The 18,021-nt window shown below is 42.6% G+C and overlaps 4 protein-coding genes across 8 annotated transcripts in view; 3 read left to right on the top strand and 1 right to left on the bottom strand.

The window, feature by feature from the left end:
• The window catches only part of DHRS3 (dehydrogenase/reductase 3), a 164,787-nt gene that overhangs the window by 60,964 nt on the left and 85,802 nt on the right, over positions 1-18,021 (bottom strand). The window lies entirely within an intron of this gene.
• On the top strand, positions 525-6,264 carry LOC121106479 (arylacetamide deacetylase-like 3). Of its 2 annotated transcripts, XM_046903291.1 has the most exons (5): positions 525-824; positions 2,482-2,698; positions 4,631-4,694; positions 5,030-5,222; positions 5,357-5,448. In XM_046903291.1, exons 1-5 carry the CDS (start codon positions 642-644, stop codon positions 5,402-5,404), a joined length of 705 nt encoding a protein of 234 aa, XP_046759247.1. In that variant the 5' UTR covers positions 525-641; the 3' UTR covers positions 5,405-5,448. The 2 variants fall into 2 exon arrangements, with proteins under 2 accessions (XP_046759247.1, XP_046759246.1); XM_046903290.1 differs by having other exon boundaries at positions 5,030-6,264.
• AADACL3A (arylacetamide deacetylase like 3A) lies at positions 9,167-13,004 on the top strand. The gene is made up of 4 exons (XM_001231603.5): positions 9,167-9,402; positions 10,567-10,783; positions 11,214-11,277; positions 11,966-13,004. The coding sequence occupies exons 1-4, from the start codon at positions 9,226-9,228 to the stop codon at positions 12,738-12,740; spliced, it is 1,233 nt and encodes a 410-aa protein (XP_001231604.5). The 5' UTR covers positions 9,167-9,225; the 3' UTR covers positions 12,741-13,004.
• On the top strand, positions 13,951-17,370 carry AADACL3B (arylacetamide deacetylase like 3B). The gene is made up of 4 exons (XM_015297201.4): positions 13,951-14,054; positions 15,357-15,573; positions 15,785-15,848; positions 16,432-17,370. Exons 1-4 carry the CDS (start codon positions 14,034-14,036, stop codon positions 17,204-17,206), a joined length of 1,077 nt encoding a protein of 358 aa, XP_015152687.3. The 5' UTR covers positions 13,951-14,033; the 3' UTR covers positions 17,207-17,370.

Genomic DNA, 18,021 nt, shown 5'->3' with positions numbered 1-18,021 from the left:
ATCAGCTGGGAGACCCACACATGGCTTCACGCTAGCACTGACTGCACAGTTTGTACTCCTATCTCATGGAAAAAGCAGTATTGAAGCAATTCTTTCCCAGTAGTAGTAGTAGTACACATCACTTAAATTAACCCAATCTTTCCACTGAGACGTACCACAGGTCATAGGCAGAGCAAACGTTCTCTTAATTAAGTGTGTCTGTGAAACAAAGTTCATAATAAAGGCAGAAATGAGTATTTTGCTTGTCAGAGGAGCATACACCTTGATGGCAGCTGTGAGGTTCCCCACATCTACAAAATGCAACCTGACAACAGTAATGGCATCCATAACGAGCCTACCAGAAGCCAGACACCAACAAGTTTCAGGATATCAATCAATTCCATATATTTCAAACGCCACTTCTGAAAAAGGAGATTCCCCCTCCCCCTTTTCTAAGCTTAGTGCTGCCAATAGTATCATCAGCAAAGAAGGGAGGAGAGTATCAGAGTATTGCAACATTAATAAACTTATTTCTGCTAATGAACGGATTGCTTAGTCTGCTGTGAAGACACCTCTGAAACACCCAAGAACCAAGACTTGAAGCAGCACAGGTTTTGGGTTGTTTTTTACTTCTTTTGGGAGTTCACTTCCATTGAAGTGAAATGGCATCCATTTATAAATGTTTAGCAGGATTAGGAGTGATTCTCATTTCACCTGTTGTAGTACCAGCGCTGTTTTGGGGGCGGTTTCTCTGTGACCTTCTCCATTTAGAACTGCCACCTGGAATTGACCAACCTCTAAAGCTTCTGTTTTACCATTTGCTGTTGATTACCACCATGGTGCTGGTAAGTTCACTTTCTTAAAGCTGGGCATTTCCCTTTTGTTTTGGTAGGATATTTGGGACCTGGAAGACAATGGCTTAAGGAGAGAAAGAAAAGAGGGAGCAGCAATTCACCCCCCTGAAGCCTGTAAGCACCCCCATACAAGCCAAACAATGCTAAATTAATTCATAAAACATGACTAGTCCTAAAAGCTTATTTAAGGTTTTTCAGAGCATCTATCAGACTGCAGCTACTTTACACGTGGAAAACAGCTTCACATGAAAATTAATAATAATTAGTATATATATGTATGGTGTACCTACTGAACTGGATGTACATATAATATTTATTTAGAAGCAAGCCTACATTGCTCCTCTTTCTGTTTGCTTCATTCTGCATTTACTATACACAATCATATATATATATATTCATAGACATATACACATTGTGTATCACAGGCAATAGAATAAATACAAAATGGATGGCAATGGTTTGGGCTGTCTTTTTACATGGGTAGTTCAGAAAATATGATAGAGATGCATTTGTGAATGGTGTGTTTAGGTTTCTCTCATTCCTTATGAACGTATGTGTACCTGTGTGTATTTTCTCACATGAATTTAACATAATTCTGATATACCTGCTTCCGTAGATAGAAAAAATTGAAATGTTTCAAATAGAGAGAAGAAATTAATTATTATGAAAAAGATGTAAAAAATGGAGATTGTCAGTTTAAAACATTCTGGGCTTTGTTCCATCCATCCCTACGTTGTATGATATTTCCAATGTCAAAGAAACTCTACATAGATTTTTAGAGAGGAAAAAAGGATGAGCACAAAGCAAGTTCTTAATGACCTCTTAGATCTACATGGGTTGGCCTTAAAACATAAGTTTCCCTGGGCTGAAAGTGACCACTGAATCCATTTAGAGTGTTGAGGTCTTCCTCTACGAATAGCACAATATTTGGATACGGGCTTCAGAAGAGTTGATTTTATAGTTAAGTAATTAAATTTTCTTTGTAATTTTCATACAAAATACATAGCATTTTAATAAAAGAGATATAAAAATATCCTCTAAAAATCACAGAACTGTAAGGGTTGGAAGGGACCTCTGGAGATCACCAAGTCCAACTACCGGCCAAGCAGGTTCCCTACAGCAGGTTGCTCAGGAAGGTGTCCAGGAATGTTGCTCTCTTTTCATCACAGGTTAAAGAGCAGAAGCAACTGCTGTTGTTTGTGTACCTCATGAGCCTACAACTCCCATAGATTTTAGCAGAACCTACTTGATTAGTTGCTTACTAATCTGCTCTTCCATCAGCCTCACGCCCATAGTTGTTACTGACAATTCCAAATCAAAGATTATTTGTTTCCTCTGCTCTATATTGTCAGCTGAAATACACTTGTGATTGTTTCTTAGATCTGCAAAAAGGAACATGCAAAAATAGATAACGAGCAAGAGGGACACTACCTATGCAGAACGGGGTTTGATGTGTTACTTTTCCACAACCTTCAGCAAACTCAATTCAATCAGAACAGTTCAAGGATTTCTCAGCAGTCGCCGTACCTCCAATGAGGCACTGTCTCCTGAAGTACAACACAGTAAAATAAACCCAGGATTTTTTTTTTTTTTTTTTAATTGAAGAGCATTGTAACCTTTCACGTTAATTATTCTTTCTTTTCAACAGGGAAAGATTTTGGAGACGCTTGGGATCTGCAGTGATTTAAGCTTACTGCGACTTGTGGTGGATGGAATACCACCATGGAGAGATTCAAACCTTCTTATCAAAGACCTCGTAGTAGATGAGGTACCACTGAGGATTTATCAGCCCAAGTGGCCCCCTGCTGGCAAAAGAAGAGGAATACTGTATTTTCATGGAGGAGCTGGCACATTTGGGAGTATTAGTAAGAAACAAGCAAGTTTTATATTTAAAGTCAAATCCAAATCTTTACCCCTCAGCCACATGTCAGTACCTCACTTGTTCTTCCTAGAGACAACAGATTTTGTAAACCCAGTACTAACTGCAAATGACCTTAGAGGATTAATAGTCTAGTGTGCAGCTGAGGGTAATCATAATGATGAAAAGGACAATAGAGTTCCCAGAAAGAACACATTCTGGATTTGTTCATTGAATCAACACTTTGGTTACTTTCCAAGGAGAAATTTTTAGTTGTGGACCTGAACTGGACCAAAGTGCTTTCTGTAAGCTTGAATGGAGCCTCAAAGTACAGAAGTTAAGATACACTACTCTGCTCAGTGCCCATCTTCTGGGTAGGAACACAGATCCATGTATCTCAACCTGTAGTCTCATGGATCAAAGGAGATCTAACAGACAGAAAGGCATGGTCCAAGAAAGAACTTAAAGAAATTTAAGATTTAAAAGTAATTTAAGAATTTTTTTTTTTTAAGAATCATATTTCAAAGGGTGCGTCTCCATTAGTACAATGACAGACAGACTTCAGTTACCTGCAGGTGAGGTTGTGAGTCTCTGTGGCTGGAAGGAAAAAAAAAGCCCACCACGAAGTTGCACAGTAGTTGTTCACAACACAATCCATGATGCACAATCAGCACATGAAAGGAGCTGTATCATATGCCTCAGCTCAGTACAATACCCATATCTATATACTGAGCATACATGTACGTGACCCTTCACTTCAATGCCCCTTGGTATTTGGTAACAGGAAAGCAACTAACACAATGACAAGCTTTTATAATGAAAGGTGATACTATACTAAGGCCCTCAGGGTAGCAAGTGGCCGGCTGAATAAGTTAAGCATGTCTTTATGATACCAGAGGATTGGGCAATAAAATGGTAGGTGACATAAAACGGTAGGTGACAGGGAGTGCAGAAGTCACACAGATGCAAAGGAGATCCTGATTTAATAGATAAAACTATGGAGTCTAAGCAGACTAATACTCTGATTTGGGATGTAGATGATTTGGAGACCGTATCAGGAAATAATTGCCTGAAAATGTTGACTTAGTGCATAGTAGCAGTCTAAAAGCAAATAAGATGCCAGGAATGACTATTGGGAAAGGAAAATAGGACAAAACAGGAAAGCTCTTTATGCTGCTGTAATAAATCCACGCTGTTTTGAAATGTGACATTCTGATTCCCATGCGTCAAATTGGATCTAACAGTACCAGAAAGTGTCCTGTGTAGATGGTAGAAGTGCTTCCATACTGAAGCACAAGGACTCTTCAGGCTGGAAAAGATGGATAGACAGATACACCGAATGTCTACAGAATCACTGGAAGCATGGGAAGTTAAGGGAATGATTAGTCACCACTTCTTGCAGCAAAAGAATGAACCAAATCAAACGGAATATCCAATACCACGTAAAAAATGAGCAAAAAGAAATGGTTTTTCAAATCTTTGTAAGTAAGCTGTGGAATTCACTGCACCAATTTGTTGACGTTAAAAGAATTCATGGGAAGAAAATTAATCAAGGGCATTATATGAAGATGTGCTTTCTGACTCAGTGGAGTCCTCTAAGCCTAACATTTTCGTCAGCCTTTAGCATCAGCATTATCACGTGCTTGTCACAAGCTTAGACGTTTTCATCATCCATCAGCTGAGATGTGATACCAGCCTGGACACTTTTTGTTTTGCCCAGCATCACCATCCATACGTGTCTGTGTTATGCCCTATCCACCAGTGACTAATAATCAGAAAATACGTTAACATGGAAAGGCTGCATTGCCCAAAAGTTACTCATTGGTCCCATGCTGCAATGGCTTCCATAGGGAACGTGTGCAATACCTTAACACGGGTCTATATTTTCAAGAGGATATTTAACTTTTACAATAGAATCTCTGTCATACTTTGTCTTTAGGAGCCTTTGAAAGAGTGTGCCGCTATATTGCCAAAAAATGTGACTCGGTGGTTGTGTCTGTTGGGTAAGTGTCACTTTCATGTACAAACATTTGTGGTAATGGTTCACCATTGAAACGTTTCTGAAAAGCATGCCAATGATCTCTGCTATTTCAGATTGTGCTCCGTATTTCTGCCTTGAGCCTTTCATTTAATTTGGAAATATACTTAGAGGCAAAGTATTCTAAGATAGCTGCACACCATTAGTTTTTATTTCCAGTCTACACTGAGTTAAAAGCGAGCAAACTTTAAAATACAGACAAAAAGACCTACCCAACTACCATACCAGTCAACCATGAACAGCATAAATTACATTTTTATAATGACTTTGAAAATAACCCCAATGTCTTTGACCTTCCAGCTATCGCTTGGCTCCTGAACACCCATATCCTGGGCAGTATTCTGATTGTCTCAATGCTACCTTATACTTCATGAGGAATTTAGATGAGTATCACGTGGATCCTGCTCTCATCATCCTTGGTGGTGACAGCTGTGGAGCTAACTTTGCTACGGTTATTTGCCAAATACTGGTGAATAAAAGAGATCTCCCAAAAGTACGTGCACAGATCTTATTGTATCCAGGACTACAGGGGCTAGATTTTCAATTGCCCTCCTATCAGCAGAATGCTTTAATCCCCATATTGTCTCGGAAGTTAGTCATCTACTTCTGTTTTCGTTACCTTAATAGAAAACCATCATATTTGGAAGATATCATACAAAACTGCCACGTTCCTGAGAGCACGAAATGGAAATACAAAAAATGGATAAGTGCTGACAATATTCCTGATGAGTTTAAGATTAGAGGCTACAAACCTCAGAAGCTCACCTCATATAAACCCGAAGTCCATGAAGCAGTCAAAGAAGTGTTAGCAATGACATTTTCCCCCCTTTTAGCTGAAGATGCCATCATTTGCCAGCTCCCTGAGTCCTACATTGTGACCTGTGAGTTTGATGTGCTTAGAGATGATGGGCTGTTGTACAAGAAGCGATTAGAGGACAACGGCATTCGAGTAACCTGGTATCATTCTGAGGGTGGTTTCCATGGCATTTTAGCCTTTTTTGGCTATGGGATTTTTTCCTTTTTATCTGGAAAAAAGATAATGGATAATACTGTGAATTATATAAACAGTCTATAAAAGTATTTCTCAGAAAAATGATGCAGGCCTGACATTACCCTTGGTGAATTTATGCTTGGCAAAGAACGCAAACACATTTGATTTATGTTTTCTATTTTGACTGCATGAGGAATCCAATTTCTCATTCTGCAGTTACTCACCAAAAATTCTAAGGTTATTTAAAGCACCACCATTCTAGAAAATACTACAATAAAAACACACCAAAGAGATCAAGCACCTGGCACTGATTCACTTCACCTCCAGCTGTTCTGGTAGCTTTGCACAGCTGGCATGCAGTCAAATAACACAGAATCACAGAATCACTAAGGTTGCAAAAGACCTCTAAGACCATTTATCCCAGCCATCCACCTACCAACAATACTGCCCACTAAACCATCTCTTCCTGAAGTCTTCTCTACATCCCACAAATGCTGAAGACAACAACTGGAGGTCATTTTTGGTCCTGGTGAAGGTAGGAAGCGTACACTGAACCTACATCTTAGGTTCGGTGAGGTCTTGTGTCAGATATGCATTTTAATGCAGCTTTGCATTCTAATTTCTAGGGTTAGCTTGCACAAAGACCTCACTTTTCTTGAAATAAAGACTTCTCTCTGGAACTGAAGTTCTCAATTGGAATTACTATGAGCTCGATTTTGTTTGTAATCTGAGAAATGATGTTTTCCTTTGAGATTTCATTCCTTAACTGGAACCCCTGCACTTCAGTGAATGCTCCACCTGGTTTTCTGTTTTTCTTTAAAAAGTTCTGACGACCACAGTTGTAAGAAGCAAAGAAGTGGGACATTGTATTATCTTACCAAGAAGCTGTAATGTTATGGCAATGTTGTGATACTTTCAGCAACAGCAACAAAAATAAAAACCTGCACTGCAAAAACATCTCTTTTAAGAGCAAGTTACATTTGCTTAATATATATTCAGTAACAAATCTAGATGAACCAATCTAAATGCTTGGTGAAAGAAGAAATGCAACACCGGCAGCGACCACAGCCTTGCTAATTTTACCTTGTCAGATCTGTCATTTCATGGTGTAGCATTGCCTCATATGGGAAAGCAAGCTGAATCATCAAATGGTTGGGATGGGAGGGACATCAAAGATCACAGAATCATAGAATTATAGAATGGCCTGGGTTGAAAAGGACCACAATGCTCATCCAGTTCCAACCCCCTGCTATGTGCAGGGTCGCCAACCAGCAGACCAGGCTGCCCAGAGCCACATCCAGCCTGGCCTTGAATGCCTGCAGGGATGGGGCATCCACAACCTCACTCATCCACTTCCAGCCCCCTGAAGTCACCAAAGCTTACCTGATACAAGGTAACCTGGCCATGAATTTAAACTCAGCCTCTCCTACCATTGTATTAACCATTCATTCAAATGAATACAGTTGCTGTTGTTGTCTTTATGACAACCAGCTCCTTGTTCCAGGGAAGAAATTATTTAGAATAACAATATAGGAATGGAGAAACTATAATTCTTTAAGCTAAAATTCCCATCCTGTCCACAGGGGAAAAATTTAAGCACTACTGCTAATGCCTTTTTTTTCTCTAACTTTTTAACCAGACACAAGCAAAAACAAGCAGGAAAAGCTGGCCGAACAAATATAAAGCCATTACATGCCCTTGTGTTAACAATACTGAAGAAAGGCATGAAATCAGAAAAAATAACACTGGAAAACACCAGAGAGAAACAGTGAAAGAAGAACAAGTGACCCAACTCACGGGATGGGCTGTGATAATTCCACGGAGGTTTAGAAAAGCACAAAGAGAACTGTAATTGCCAAGCAATGGAGGATGGGGCTAATTGCAATGCAGTGTTTGCAGCTGATGTCAGTAGGAAGCATTCTTCGTGCTGTACTCTGCAGAGCTAAGCTGGAGGAGAGCTATGCAAGAGGCATTTAAAACAACAACACTGAATACTGAACACTGAAACTATGGTGAAGTTGAAAGATATGCACTTAATTTTATTTCCCATTCTTTTAATTATATTCCAAAGAATAAGGGAACGTTTCTCATCTAGTCAGAATAGAGAAGTACCTCTGTTTGAATTCAAAGCAAAACTCAGACCCATCCAACCAGCAGGAGATGTCTTACACTTCATTCAGCACTCTCCCAGCCACAGATTAATATCTTTTCAATACTGATTGATTTGCAATGATTGCCATACATATGGCAACAACTTCCTGCTAACTAAATGGACATGGACAGGGTGGGGAAACGAGATGCTTAAATGAACACATTTCGTATCCCTCCATGTACAGAGATACCTCTACAGATTTGAAAAGCATGGGATTTCTCTAACTTTTGTCAAGACAGAACTTCTACAAGGCTATAGGTGCAGTCACTTCCCTTAATAAAACAATTAGAAATTACTACCAGCTTCCAAAAGCCCGTGTATAGCACCTCTGGTCATTCGTAATGGAAGAATTAGTAACCTTCCTCTTTCAGCCACTGAGTTATTATTTTGCCCTACCATTCTGATGTGTGTAATTTTCTTCCGTCTGATATCAGAACTGATGCACAATTACAACACGGAGATCCTTTGATCAGATTTCTTCATTTCTTTGAAACTACTAAGTAGCAACTGATTTGTGGAAGAAAACACAAATTCGAAACAGCTGTGATTCTGATGCAGTGACATAATGCTGTAAGTGCATCTTTCCAAAACAGCACTGGCAAAGATCCATTTATCCCTCTAGAGCACTATTCACTATGTGCACATGCATCTGTAGATAAACTTCTGAAATGGATAGTTGTATAGTGATAGGACAAGGGGCAATGGTTTTAAAGTGGGACAGGGGAGGTTTAGGTTGGATATCAGGAGGAAGTTTTTCACCCAGAGGGTGGTGACGCACTGAACAGGTTGCCCAAGGAGGCTGTGGATGCCCCATCCCTGCAGGCATTCAAGGCCAGGCTGGATGTGGCTCTGGGCAGCCTGGGCTGCTGGTTGGCGACCCTGCACATAGCAGGGGGTTGGAACTGGATGAGCATTGTGGTCCTTTTCAACCCAGGCCATTTTGTGAGTCTGTGGTTCTATGAAATGTATTTGATAGTGCCACAGACTCGAGGAATACAAACGCCTCGTGTCTCTTTTCCACCTCTAACTGATTTCAATGCAGTTGATCTGTTACGCTCCTGTCCCTGCCAAGGACTGGTTTCCTGCAAAAATTCCAAACTGTTGCTGGCACAGATCTTCTGAGAGAATTCAGAACTTGATTTACCTTTTGTGAAATAAGGGGAGTGTGCAGAGGGAGGGTGGGAGAGGGAAAGACACACAGTAATGTATTTGCAAAAGGGAGGAGAAAAGCTTCTCACAAGAGCAGCCCTCTGACAAACAAAGGCATTTAAGAATCAGGAAGTAAGAAGCCAAAGATATCAGGGAAAGTCAAATCAAAGACATTTCAGATCACTTTGTCCACAGCTCTGCAAAATGGCAGCTATTTACACGATCCTTGTGCTGTTCCTGGCAGTTTTTGTTGCTGGATTGATACTGTTGGTCATGGCTGCAATTAATTTTGATTTCTCCAATTCTGAAATTCCTCCTGGAGTGAATGAACCTGTGAAGCTTCGAATCATTCATGTTATTCTGATAACCACAGCTGTGGTGGTAAGTTGACCTTGTGTGATTCTGATGGGAAGAATGGTGAGCCTTAATGCAATGCTTGAACTCTGCCATGCAAGGCATAGCTAGCATGTTGCAAGTTGCATTTAGAGCTTGGTTTTGCTAAAGAAACCTTTATCAGATTCTTTACATTGCACTACCTTGTTACAATCAGATTATGCCCAGCTCTTACATGAGGCAGTAGACAAGCACTGCCTAACACAGGGGTTAGAGAGCCTGACTGTGCCTCTAATGTGAATTGTGCTAACCTAGCAATAATTTGAATAAGAATACTTAATAGAAATGAAATAGAAGCTGTTTCCATTCAAGGCTCAGAATGTAGCCAGCGTCCTTGGAGGCATGCTTTCAAGCTTTGTTTGGGCTTGGGAGTGAAGGGTTTTGTGTTTGTTTGGAAGATAAAATTACAGACTGAACTACTCAGAACTGCTTGGGGGAAGGAGTTTGGTCTTTGTCAAACAAGTGACAAAACTGGGGGAGGTTGCCCAAGAGGAGCTGAAAGAATTCCCTCTCCCCACATATTTGTAACTTATGAGCAGCTAAGCAAGCTTGTTTGGATGGGAACAAAGAGCAAAGAAGGGTTTGGGCTGTTAGCAGCACCTGACTTTTGGTTGGTTGTGCTGACAAAGGATCTCACTGAACCAAGAATGATAGAGGTAATGACAGATGCTAATAGGGGTGGTAAGAATATGTGAGAAGTTGTGCACGCACTCAATAAATTTCTTAAGCACCTCCAAGAGGGACAAATTACTTAAGATGAGAGAAATATATTTGTATATGTATGTTTCTCAGTCAGGAATATTCTTGATTATAGTGGGCAACACTAAAGAACTCCAGCATGTATGTTGTCATGCTTCAGTTCAATACAAGATATAATCAGAAAGACTTCACTTCAGCACCTGGAAAAGCCAGTTCTCCTTTTGTCATCTGCCCATTGGCACCATAAAGCCAGAGCTGTGCGCTGCAATGTAACACAGTATGAAAAAACAAACAAACAAACAAGTTCAATATTGAGGTGAGAACAACTCCGTAGTTGGAGAACAGTAAATACACTAAAATAAATAATTTCATTCATTGCCCATGCAGTCCCTTTGCACTGAAAAATACAGAATCTCCTGAGTGAATTCCCCATGTTTTTTTGTGTTTGAACAGGGAAACATTTTGGAAAAGATTGGCATCTGCAGTCAGATCAGCTTTGTTCGGTACATGCAAGGTATTAAGGCTCTGGGAGCAGACCAGAAGCTCTTCATTGAGGACCTGTGGTTTGAGAAAGTGCCTGTAAGGATTTACCAGCCCAAGGCTCCATCTGCCAGCCCAAGGAGAGGAGTAATGTTTTTCCATGGAGGAGGATGGGTGTTTGGAAGCCTCGGTAAGATATCTAACAGAAGAAATTATTGTAATTTAGTTTAAAACGTAGCTTCCACATCAATGGTAAAGTTGATGGTTGCTTAACCTGTAGTTGTTATGAAATTTGAGCATAACCACAGATGCACCCTTCTAAGTCTTGCTGTAACATCTGCTACGCTTCATGTGAGTTTTCTTAAAGAAAAGACAATGAGATATGAGGGGAAAACACCAAACAGACAACAAAAGGAGAGATCAAGGGGTAAAAAAGATCTGCAGAGCTGTGCAGGAAGAGGCACAGAAAAGGAGTGCTTCTTCCTCGCAATTCTTTGCCTTGAGTAATGGACAACATTAGAACTCCTGATGAAAAAAAGCCCCACCACCAACAAAACACAAACAAAAACAACCAAAGAATAACACAACAGAAACCCCAACTGTAATTGTTTGACTTTCAGAGACCCACGAAAGCCTGTGCCGCTCTCTTGCCCGAGGAAGCGAATCGGTGGTTGTGTCTGTTGGGTGAGTCCTCTTTCACGCCGTGTTTTAGGGGTTATTTTCTATTCTGTGAATAACACCTTACAGCCTCCATGATCACAGAAATATTTCTGTGGGATGTGTGATCTTGCAAATATGCACTGCTCTTATTCGGAGCCATCTAAGACTGGGAATTTTATCGCCTGATTAAATCCAATAATACTTCTGGATATGTAACTGGACAAAGTAGGACATGTTCTTAATTCCCATCTAGAAATTGATAGTAAACAGAGAGTAAGTCCAATATTCTACTTAATCCTCACTCAAAGAAACTAGTTGATGCTTTCAGGAGCATTACATGAATGACAAGCTAATATTATCATCAATATACTGACAGCTATTTGGATGATGAGGACCAATGGACACAAAGAAAGGAAATAGTGCTATCTGACACATGGAAAGCATGAAATGATTAAGGGTCAGTCCATAGAACCTGGACATAGATAGCAGCTGAGTTGTTCAAGACCTGAGCAATGCCATAAACAGACGATGACCCAACACAGTTAGCCTCCACCACCTGGCCTTGGTAGTCACGAGCTGTTTTATGACAACCCACGGAGAAATGGAAAGGTTATCGGGGTATTGCTGGTAGCAAGAACTACTATTTTCAGCAGTACATTTAACTCTGGCATCATTCCTTTTCCTACTTTTGTTGTCTTCTTTCATGTATTAGGTACCGTTTAGCTCCTGAGCACAAATACCCTGCTGCATATGAAGACTGTCTTAACGCTACTGTACACTTCATGAGGAACGCAGAGCACTATGGGGTGGATCCTGCCTGTATCAGTGTCTGTGGGGACAGTGCTGGGGGCAATCTAGCTGCTGCTGTTAGCCAGACCCTGGCAGGCAGAGCAGACCTCCCCAGGCTGCGTGCTCAGATCCTGATCTACCCAATACTTCAGGCACTGGACTTCAATTTGCCATCCTATAAGCAAAATCAGGGAGTCCCTCCCTTATTCCAAGAACGTGCTGCGTTCTATGTGTTACAATACCTAAACGGGAACACATCAAACCTGGAACAAGTCCTGGAGGGTTCACATATTCCTATAGATATCAAATTAAATTACAGGAAGTGGGTGAGTGAAGATTACATCCCTGAGAAGTTTAAAGTCAGGGGCTACAAGCCACACGTGCTACTCGACTGTTCAACTGAGGTTTATGAGACGGTGAAACGGTTCTGCGAGCCCAACCTGTGCCCCCTGCTAGCTGAAGATGCTGTTGTTCACCAGCTGCCCGAGTCCTTCATCCTGACCTGTGAATATGACGTGCTGAGGGATGATGGCTTGCTGTACAAGAAGAGGTTGGAGGACAACGGAGTCCGAGTGACCTGGTGCCACCTCGAGGATGGATTCCATGGGATCATCAACTCATTTAATAGTGAATGGATGTCTTTTTCATCTGGAAAAAGGGGTCTGGACAATATTGTGAACTTCCTAAAAAGCTTATAGAGACAAATTCTTCTATTCCTTCTATTAAAATTACTGTTTTTCTTTGAGTCTCCTACGCTTCTGAATTCCATTTATGAGGTTTAGACGGGACAAGAGTTAAAGAGAAATTACCTTAAAGAGCAATTATGACATTATGACAACTGAAAAAGGGTATTTTCCAGCACTGTTCCATGTGCATTCTGCCTGTTTCAATGATCTATTTGGATTGGGCACTTGCTGCTCTCTCAGTAAACATTAAAGATGCTGTAAAATTTTAAATCAACATCTGGTCTTGCCCATTTTATTCCATTACAATCCACGGCTTTACTCTTCCCTGAAGGCTAAGTGTGTTTTGGCAAAGGAGAAAGGTACTGATATTACAGTACAATGACGTATTGCCTTTACTATATGTTATGTGTAGTATCTAAGCCTGAGTGTTCCAGTCACCAAGTTCCATTATGTTTCTATGGGCTAAGTGTAGCTAATTGATATTTCACACCTGAATCAATGGAATCAGAATTGCAGCAGCCCTTGACAGAGCTGCTTTTAACGGCTTTGTGCAGATTACAGTGGAGATGTGTTTCTACATTTATCAAACATGAGTAAGCTGAAAAACTTGTTCCTATGTTTAAATACTCCAACAACTACACAGGGCCAACGCATTTATTTTTGTGAAGCCTGTGCTAGCAGCTTTTTCCTTTGTAAAGGCCCTTGTTAATACCGTATATTCCAAATGACTCAAAGAAGGTCTGTAGCACAGGAAGGAGTACGTTGCGGCTGCAGATCACACACAAGAGCTGATTTAACCTCCACACTAGTTGGCTCACTCTTCATGTCAATAGCAACACATCACAAAACAGGACTTCACTAATTAACTGCTCTCTCTGAACAGCTGATCCTATCATCCGCAATCCAAGAGTGCCATGTAGTATACCAGTCTCTGTATCAATCCCACAATTATCGAGCAGCTAAACAGGAAATCAAACACATTCTCTTCTCCCCCTTTTCCATGTGATGCATGCTGGCACCTTGCACAACGTTTCCAAGGATTTTTAAGTGTGGCACCTGAGAGAACTGTTTTAATTTGGGCTGCTCTATCAGTCTGTGCCATCTGCATCAAAGGCGGGTGTAGAAACACCCCACCTTTGGCTAAGTGAAATGGAATTTTTTTATATACTCCTAGTGGTACTGCTGGTGATTTTTACTGCTTCGTTCACATTAGCAGTTATAAGAACGCTTCAAGTGGACTTTCCCAATGTCCACATCCCTCCTGAAGTGGATCAACCCGGAAAGCTTCGTGCTGTCCATGCACATATGGTTATTACATCTGCTGTGGTGAGTTACTTTGCCATGATTTCTGTCAGAAGTGGGCTTTAAGTGTTATTTTCTGTTAGGTTATATGTGTAAATACATATATATAAAATACATAAAACTATATATATGTGTAAATATATATCTAAGATTGTCGAGGCAATCCCAGATATGAGTACAGAGTGGGAGAAGAACTCATTGAGAGCAGTCCTAAGGAGAAGGAAGGACTTGGAGGTCCTGATGGGTGAAAAGCTGAACATAAGCCAGTAGTGCGCACTTGCAGCCCAGAAGGCCAACTGTATCCTGGGCTGCAGGAAAAGAAAAGTGACCTACAGGGAAAGGGAGGGGATATTCCTCCTTCTCTCTGCCTTTGTGAGGCCCCAACTGCAGTTCTGCATCCAGGCCTGGGCCCCGAGCACTGGAGGGACGTGGGGCTGTTGGAGTGGATCCAGAGGAGGGCTGTGAGGATGCTCAGGCTGGAGTGTCTCTCCTATGGAGAAAGGTTGGGGGAGCTGGGCTTGTTCAGCCTGGAGAAGAGAAGGTTCTGGGGAGATCTCAGTGCTGCCTTCCAGTACTTAAAGGAAGCTTAAAAGTAGGAGGTGGACCGAATTTTTACATGATCTGATAGTGACAGGACAAGAGAGAATGGTTCTCAACTAAAGAGGGGTGATTTAGGTTGGATGTTAGGTAGAAATTCTGTACTCAGAGGGCAGTGAGGCCCTGGCACTGCTGCCCAGAGCTGTGGGCACCCCATCCCTGGAGGTGTCCGAGGCCATGGATGGGCCCTGGGCAGCCTGAGCTGATGGGGGGCACCCAGCCCATGGCAGGGGTTGGAACTGGGTGGGCTTTAAGGTCACTTCCAATCTAAGCCATCCTATGAGTCTGTGAAATGCCAGAATACTGTGGGTTGCATTAACACTTCAGTGAAGGATTTCCTTTCCTTCCTTTTTTTTGGCTGACTTCAGAGGATGTTTTTTGTCAGATCCTTTCTATCAGACCTCAGATAATCTCCGGTAGGATTGCCTACCATGTTGGGATGAAGCCATCTGTGAGAGCCCAAACTGAGCCCATCTTCCCTCACTCCATTTAAATGAAAGATTTACGAACAGCGGGACAGCTTTGGCTGCACTTTAGCTAAGCACAGATGATGTTTTCAGGCCATTCAAGGCGCTTTCCAGCCACGCTGGTGGGAGACTGGGTGCTTTTAAAGCCGATAAGATGGCATCTTGTGGGAAACCTTGGAACACAACATCTGCGCAGGGCATCCTCTCCCATGCCTGGATGCCCCTTGCGGCTCCCTCACAGCCTACCCCTTTCTCCTAACAGGGCAAGATCTTGGAGAAGATGGGAGTGTGCACAGAGATCACCTTCACCCGCTACATGCGCTCAGGGAAGAAGCGAGGCCCGGAGCCGCGGCTGCGCCTGCAGGACACGCGCTTTGGTGGAGTGCCGGTGCGGCTCTACCTGCCCCGTGTGCCATCTGCTGCCCTGAGGCCTGCCACCATCTTCTTCCACGGCGGTGGTTGGATTTACTGCAGCATCGGTAGGGAGGGAGAATTCTGCCCAGACAGCTGGGAGAAGGGATGAAACTGGCCCAGTTTCAGGCAGCGAGGGGCTCTGGGCTGCCTCACAGTGGGGTGATGTGGCTGAGGGGGCAGAGGGAGAAGTGGAGGTGAAGGGGTGTGAAGGGCTGAGGGGACGGGGCTGTGCACCTAGTTGGGAGCAGGCAGCCCACGCACACCAATTTCTTTCAGATTCCCATGACAACATCTGTCGTTACATCGCCAGAGAGAGCGGCTCTGTGGTTGTGTCTGTTGGGTGAGTGAGGTCTGCACTGCCCAAGGTAGTGGGAGATGCCTTGCCTTGCCTTGCCTTGCCTTGCCTTGCCTTGCCTTGCCTTGCCTTGCCTTGCCTTGCCTTCCCTTCCCTTCCCTTCCCTTCCCAACACCACAGTTTTCAAAGGAAATATCCTAAGTGAAGGTGAGGTGCAGACTAACTGAATTCCTGTGTCCACACCAGCAGACTGCAGTGAGCTTGCCCCACATCTTCTGCTCAGACCTTATCTCAGAAGATCACAGCAGTACTACATCTTTGCAACCTCATCCTCCTGGCTGTTACTTCCCTGTGATAATTCATAGAATCTCAGAATCATAAAGGTTGATAAGACCACTAAGATCATCCAGTCCAACCACGAGCCCATCCCCGCCATGCCCACTAACCACATCCCTCAACCCACAGATGTAGAAGTCAACATGCTTAGCAGACAATGAATGACAGTGGGTTCTTTCGTTGGTGTTGCTGAAGTGAAAACACTACGGATAGCACAGGGAAATGCAAGCTGCTAGAAAACTATTATTCTAGTCACATTTCCATCTCACTCCTGTTTCTTTCTGTGTGTTAGGTACCGTTTAGCTCCTGAGCACAAATATCCTGCTGCGTATGAAGACTGTCTTAACGCTACCGTACACTTCATGAGGAATGCGGAGCACTATGGGGTGGATCCTGCCTGTATCAGTGTCTGTGGGGACAGTGCTGGGGGCAATCTAGCTGCTGCTGTTAGCCAGACCCTGTCAGGTAGAGCAGACCTCCCCAGGCTGCGTGCTCAGATCCTGATCTACCCAGGCCTTCAGGCAGTGGACATGGATTTACCATCCTACCAGCAAAATCGGGGAGTCCCTCTCTTGCTCCGAGAACGCGCTGCTTTCTTTGCTTTGCAGTACCTACACGGGGATGCATCGCACAAGCAAGACGTCCTGAAGGGCTCTCATGTCCCTCCAGAAATGAGACAGAAGTACAAACAGTGGGTGAGCCCAGACAACATCCCTGAGAGGTTTAAGGCAAGGGGATACAACCCACACAAAACTCATGACATCACGGCCGAAATTTTTAAGAAATTTGAAAGAATTTGTGAGCCCAACCTGTGCCCCCTGCTAGCTGAAGACGCTGTTATTCAGCAGCTGCCCGAGTCCTTCATCCTGACCTGTGAGTATGATGTACTAAGAGACGACGGCTTGCTGTACAAGAAGAGGTTGGAGGACAATGGAGTCCCAGTGACCTGGTGCCACCTCGAGGATGGATTCCATGCAATAATAAGCCTGTATGATTATGGTGGGTTGTCATTTCCATCCGGGAAAAGGGGATTGGATAGAGTTGTTCAATTCATAAAAGGCCTTTAGAAGAAGCTTTCCTTGGCTATGTTACTCTACCTCAGAAATTAGTGGATGTTCCCAAAGCTTGGATGGTAATTGTCAGCAAAAAAGTGATAGCCCTCCATGTGTACAATATCTGAACTTGCAGAACGTCAAATACTATAATCTGAACAGTGATCACTGTCACTGTGAGACTCTTGACAGGTTAGCCTTTCCACTGTTGCTTTTCAGTCCCTTTTCTATCAAATCAGCACCTGATCAATTCCTTGAATTTAATTAAAAGATGATTTACTTCCATGTCAGCATTGTCAATGGAATAATTGGGATTTAATAGTGGATTACAGTCAGGATCTTTGTGATGTTCATTTGGCAAGCTTGCCTTTATTTTATTTAGATAATAATAAGTGTGTGTCATGTATATAGTGAATGGAGGGAGAAGTTAGAATAAAGATACAGAACAAAAATGGGGGAGATGAAGGTTTTGGCAAAGAGCTTTGACATACAGGGGACATGGCAGAAGCACACCTGCAAGAAGAGCAGCAGAAGGCCTGTGTCAATTTGGGACTCCTCCCTGGAGGAAAGTAAGGGCTGCCCTGACTATGAAATAAACATGGCTCTATCAACTCCTATTTAATTCTGGGTGTCTCCAGTATGCCCCCTGGAGCTCAGGGCAAAATAATGGTTGTGTATCTCTTCATGCTACATGGCACCCTGCTGATGAAAGCAAGGAGAAACGGTGAGGAATATGCTTGAAATCTTGAGACTGAGAAAAAGAAAATCACAGAATCACAGAACTGTAGGGGTTGGAAGGGACCTCTGCAGGTCATGAGTCCAACCCCCTG

Source organism: Gallus gallus, chromosome 21 (genome assembly GCF_016699485.2).
Source record: "Gallus gallus isolate bGalGal1 chromosome 21, bGalGal1.mat.broiler.GRCg7b, whole genome shotgun sequence".
NCBI classification, from domain to species: domain Eukaryota; kingdom Metazoa; phylum Chordata; class Aves; order Galliformes; family Phasianidae; genus Gallus; species Gallus gallus.
Note: the sequence above shows the minus strand (reverse complement) of the source record. Positions and strands in the feature narration are given on the sequence as shown.

Excerpts from the sequence above, each read along its gene's own strand:
- LOC121106479 (XM_046903290.1), top strand. The coding sequence starts at position 642 with ATGGCATCCATTTATAAATGTTTAGCAGGATTAGGAGTGATTCTCATT. Across the intron at positions 825-2,481 it reads TGATTACCACCATGGTGCTG|GGAAAGATTTTGGAGACGCT; the intron begins GTAAGTTCACTT and ends TCTTTTCAACAG. Across the intron at positions 2,699-4,630 it reads TGGCACATTTGGGAGTATTA|GAGCCTTTGAAAGAGTGTGC; the intron begins GTAAGAAACAAG and ends CTTTGTCTTTAG.
- AADACL3A (XM_001231603.5), top strand. The coding sequence starts at position 9,226 with ATGGCAGCTATTTACACGATCCTTGTGCTGTTCCTGGCAGTTTTTGTT. Across the intron at positions 9,403-10,566 it reads TGATAACCACAGCTGTGGTG|GGAAACATTTTGGAAAAGAT; the intron begins GTAAGTTGACCT and ends GTGTTTGAACAG. Across the intron at positions 11,278-11,965 it reads TCGGTGGTTGTGTCTGTTGG|GTACCGTTTAGCTCCTGAGC; the intron begins GTGAGTCCTCTT and ends TTCATGTATTAG.
- AADACL3B (XM_015297201.4), top strand. The coding sequence starts at position 14,034 with ATGGTTATTACATCTGCTGTG. Across the intron at positions 14,055-15,356 it reads TGGTTATTACATCTGCTGTG|GGCAAGATCTTGGAGAAGAT; the intron begins GTGAGTTACTTT and ends TTCTCCTAACAG. Across the intron at positions 15,574-15,784 it reads TTGGATTTACTGCAGCATCG|ATTCCCATGACAACATCTGT; the intron begins GTAGGGAGGGAG and ends AATTTCTTTCAG.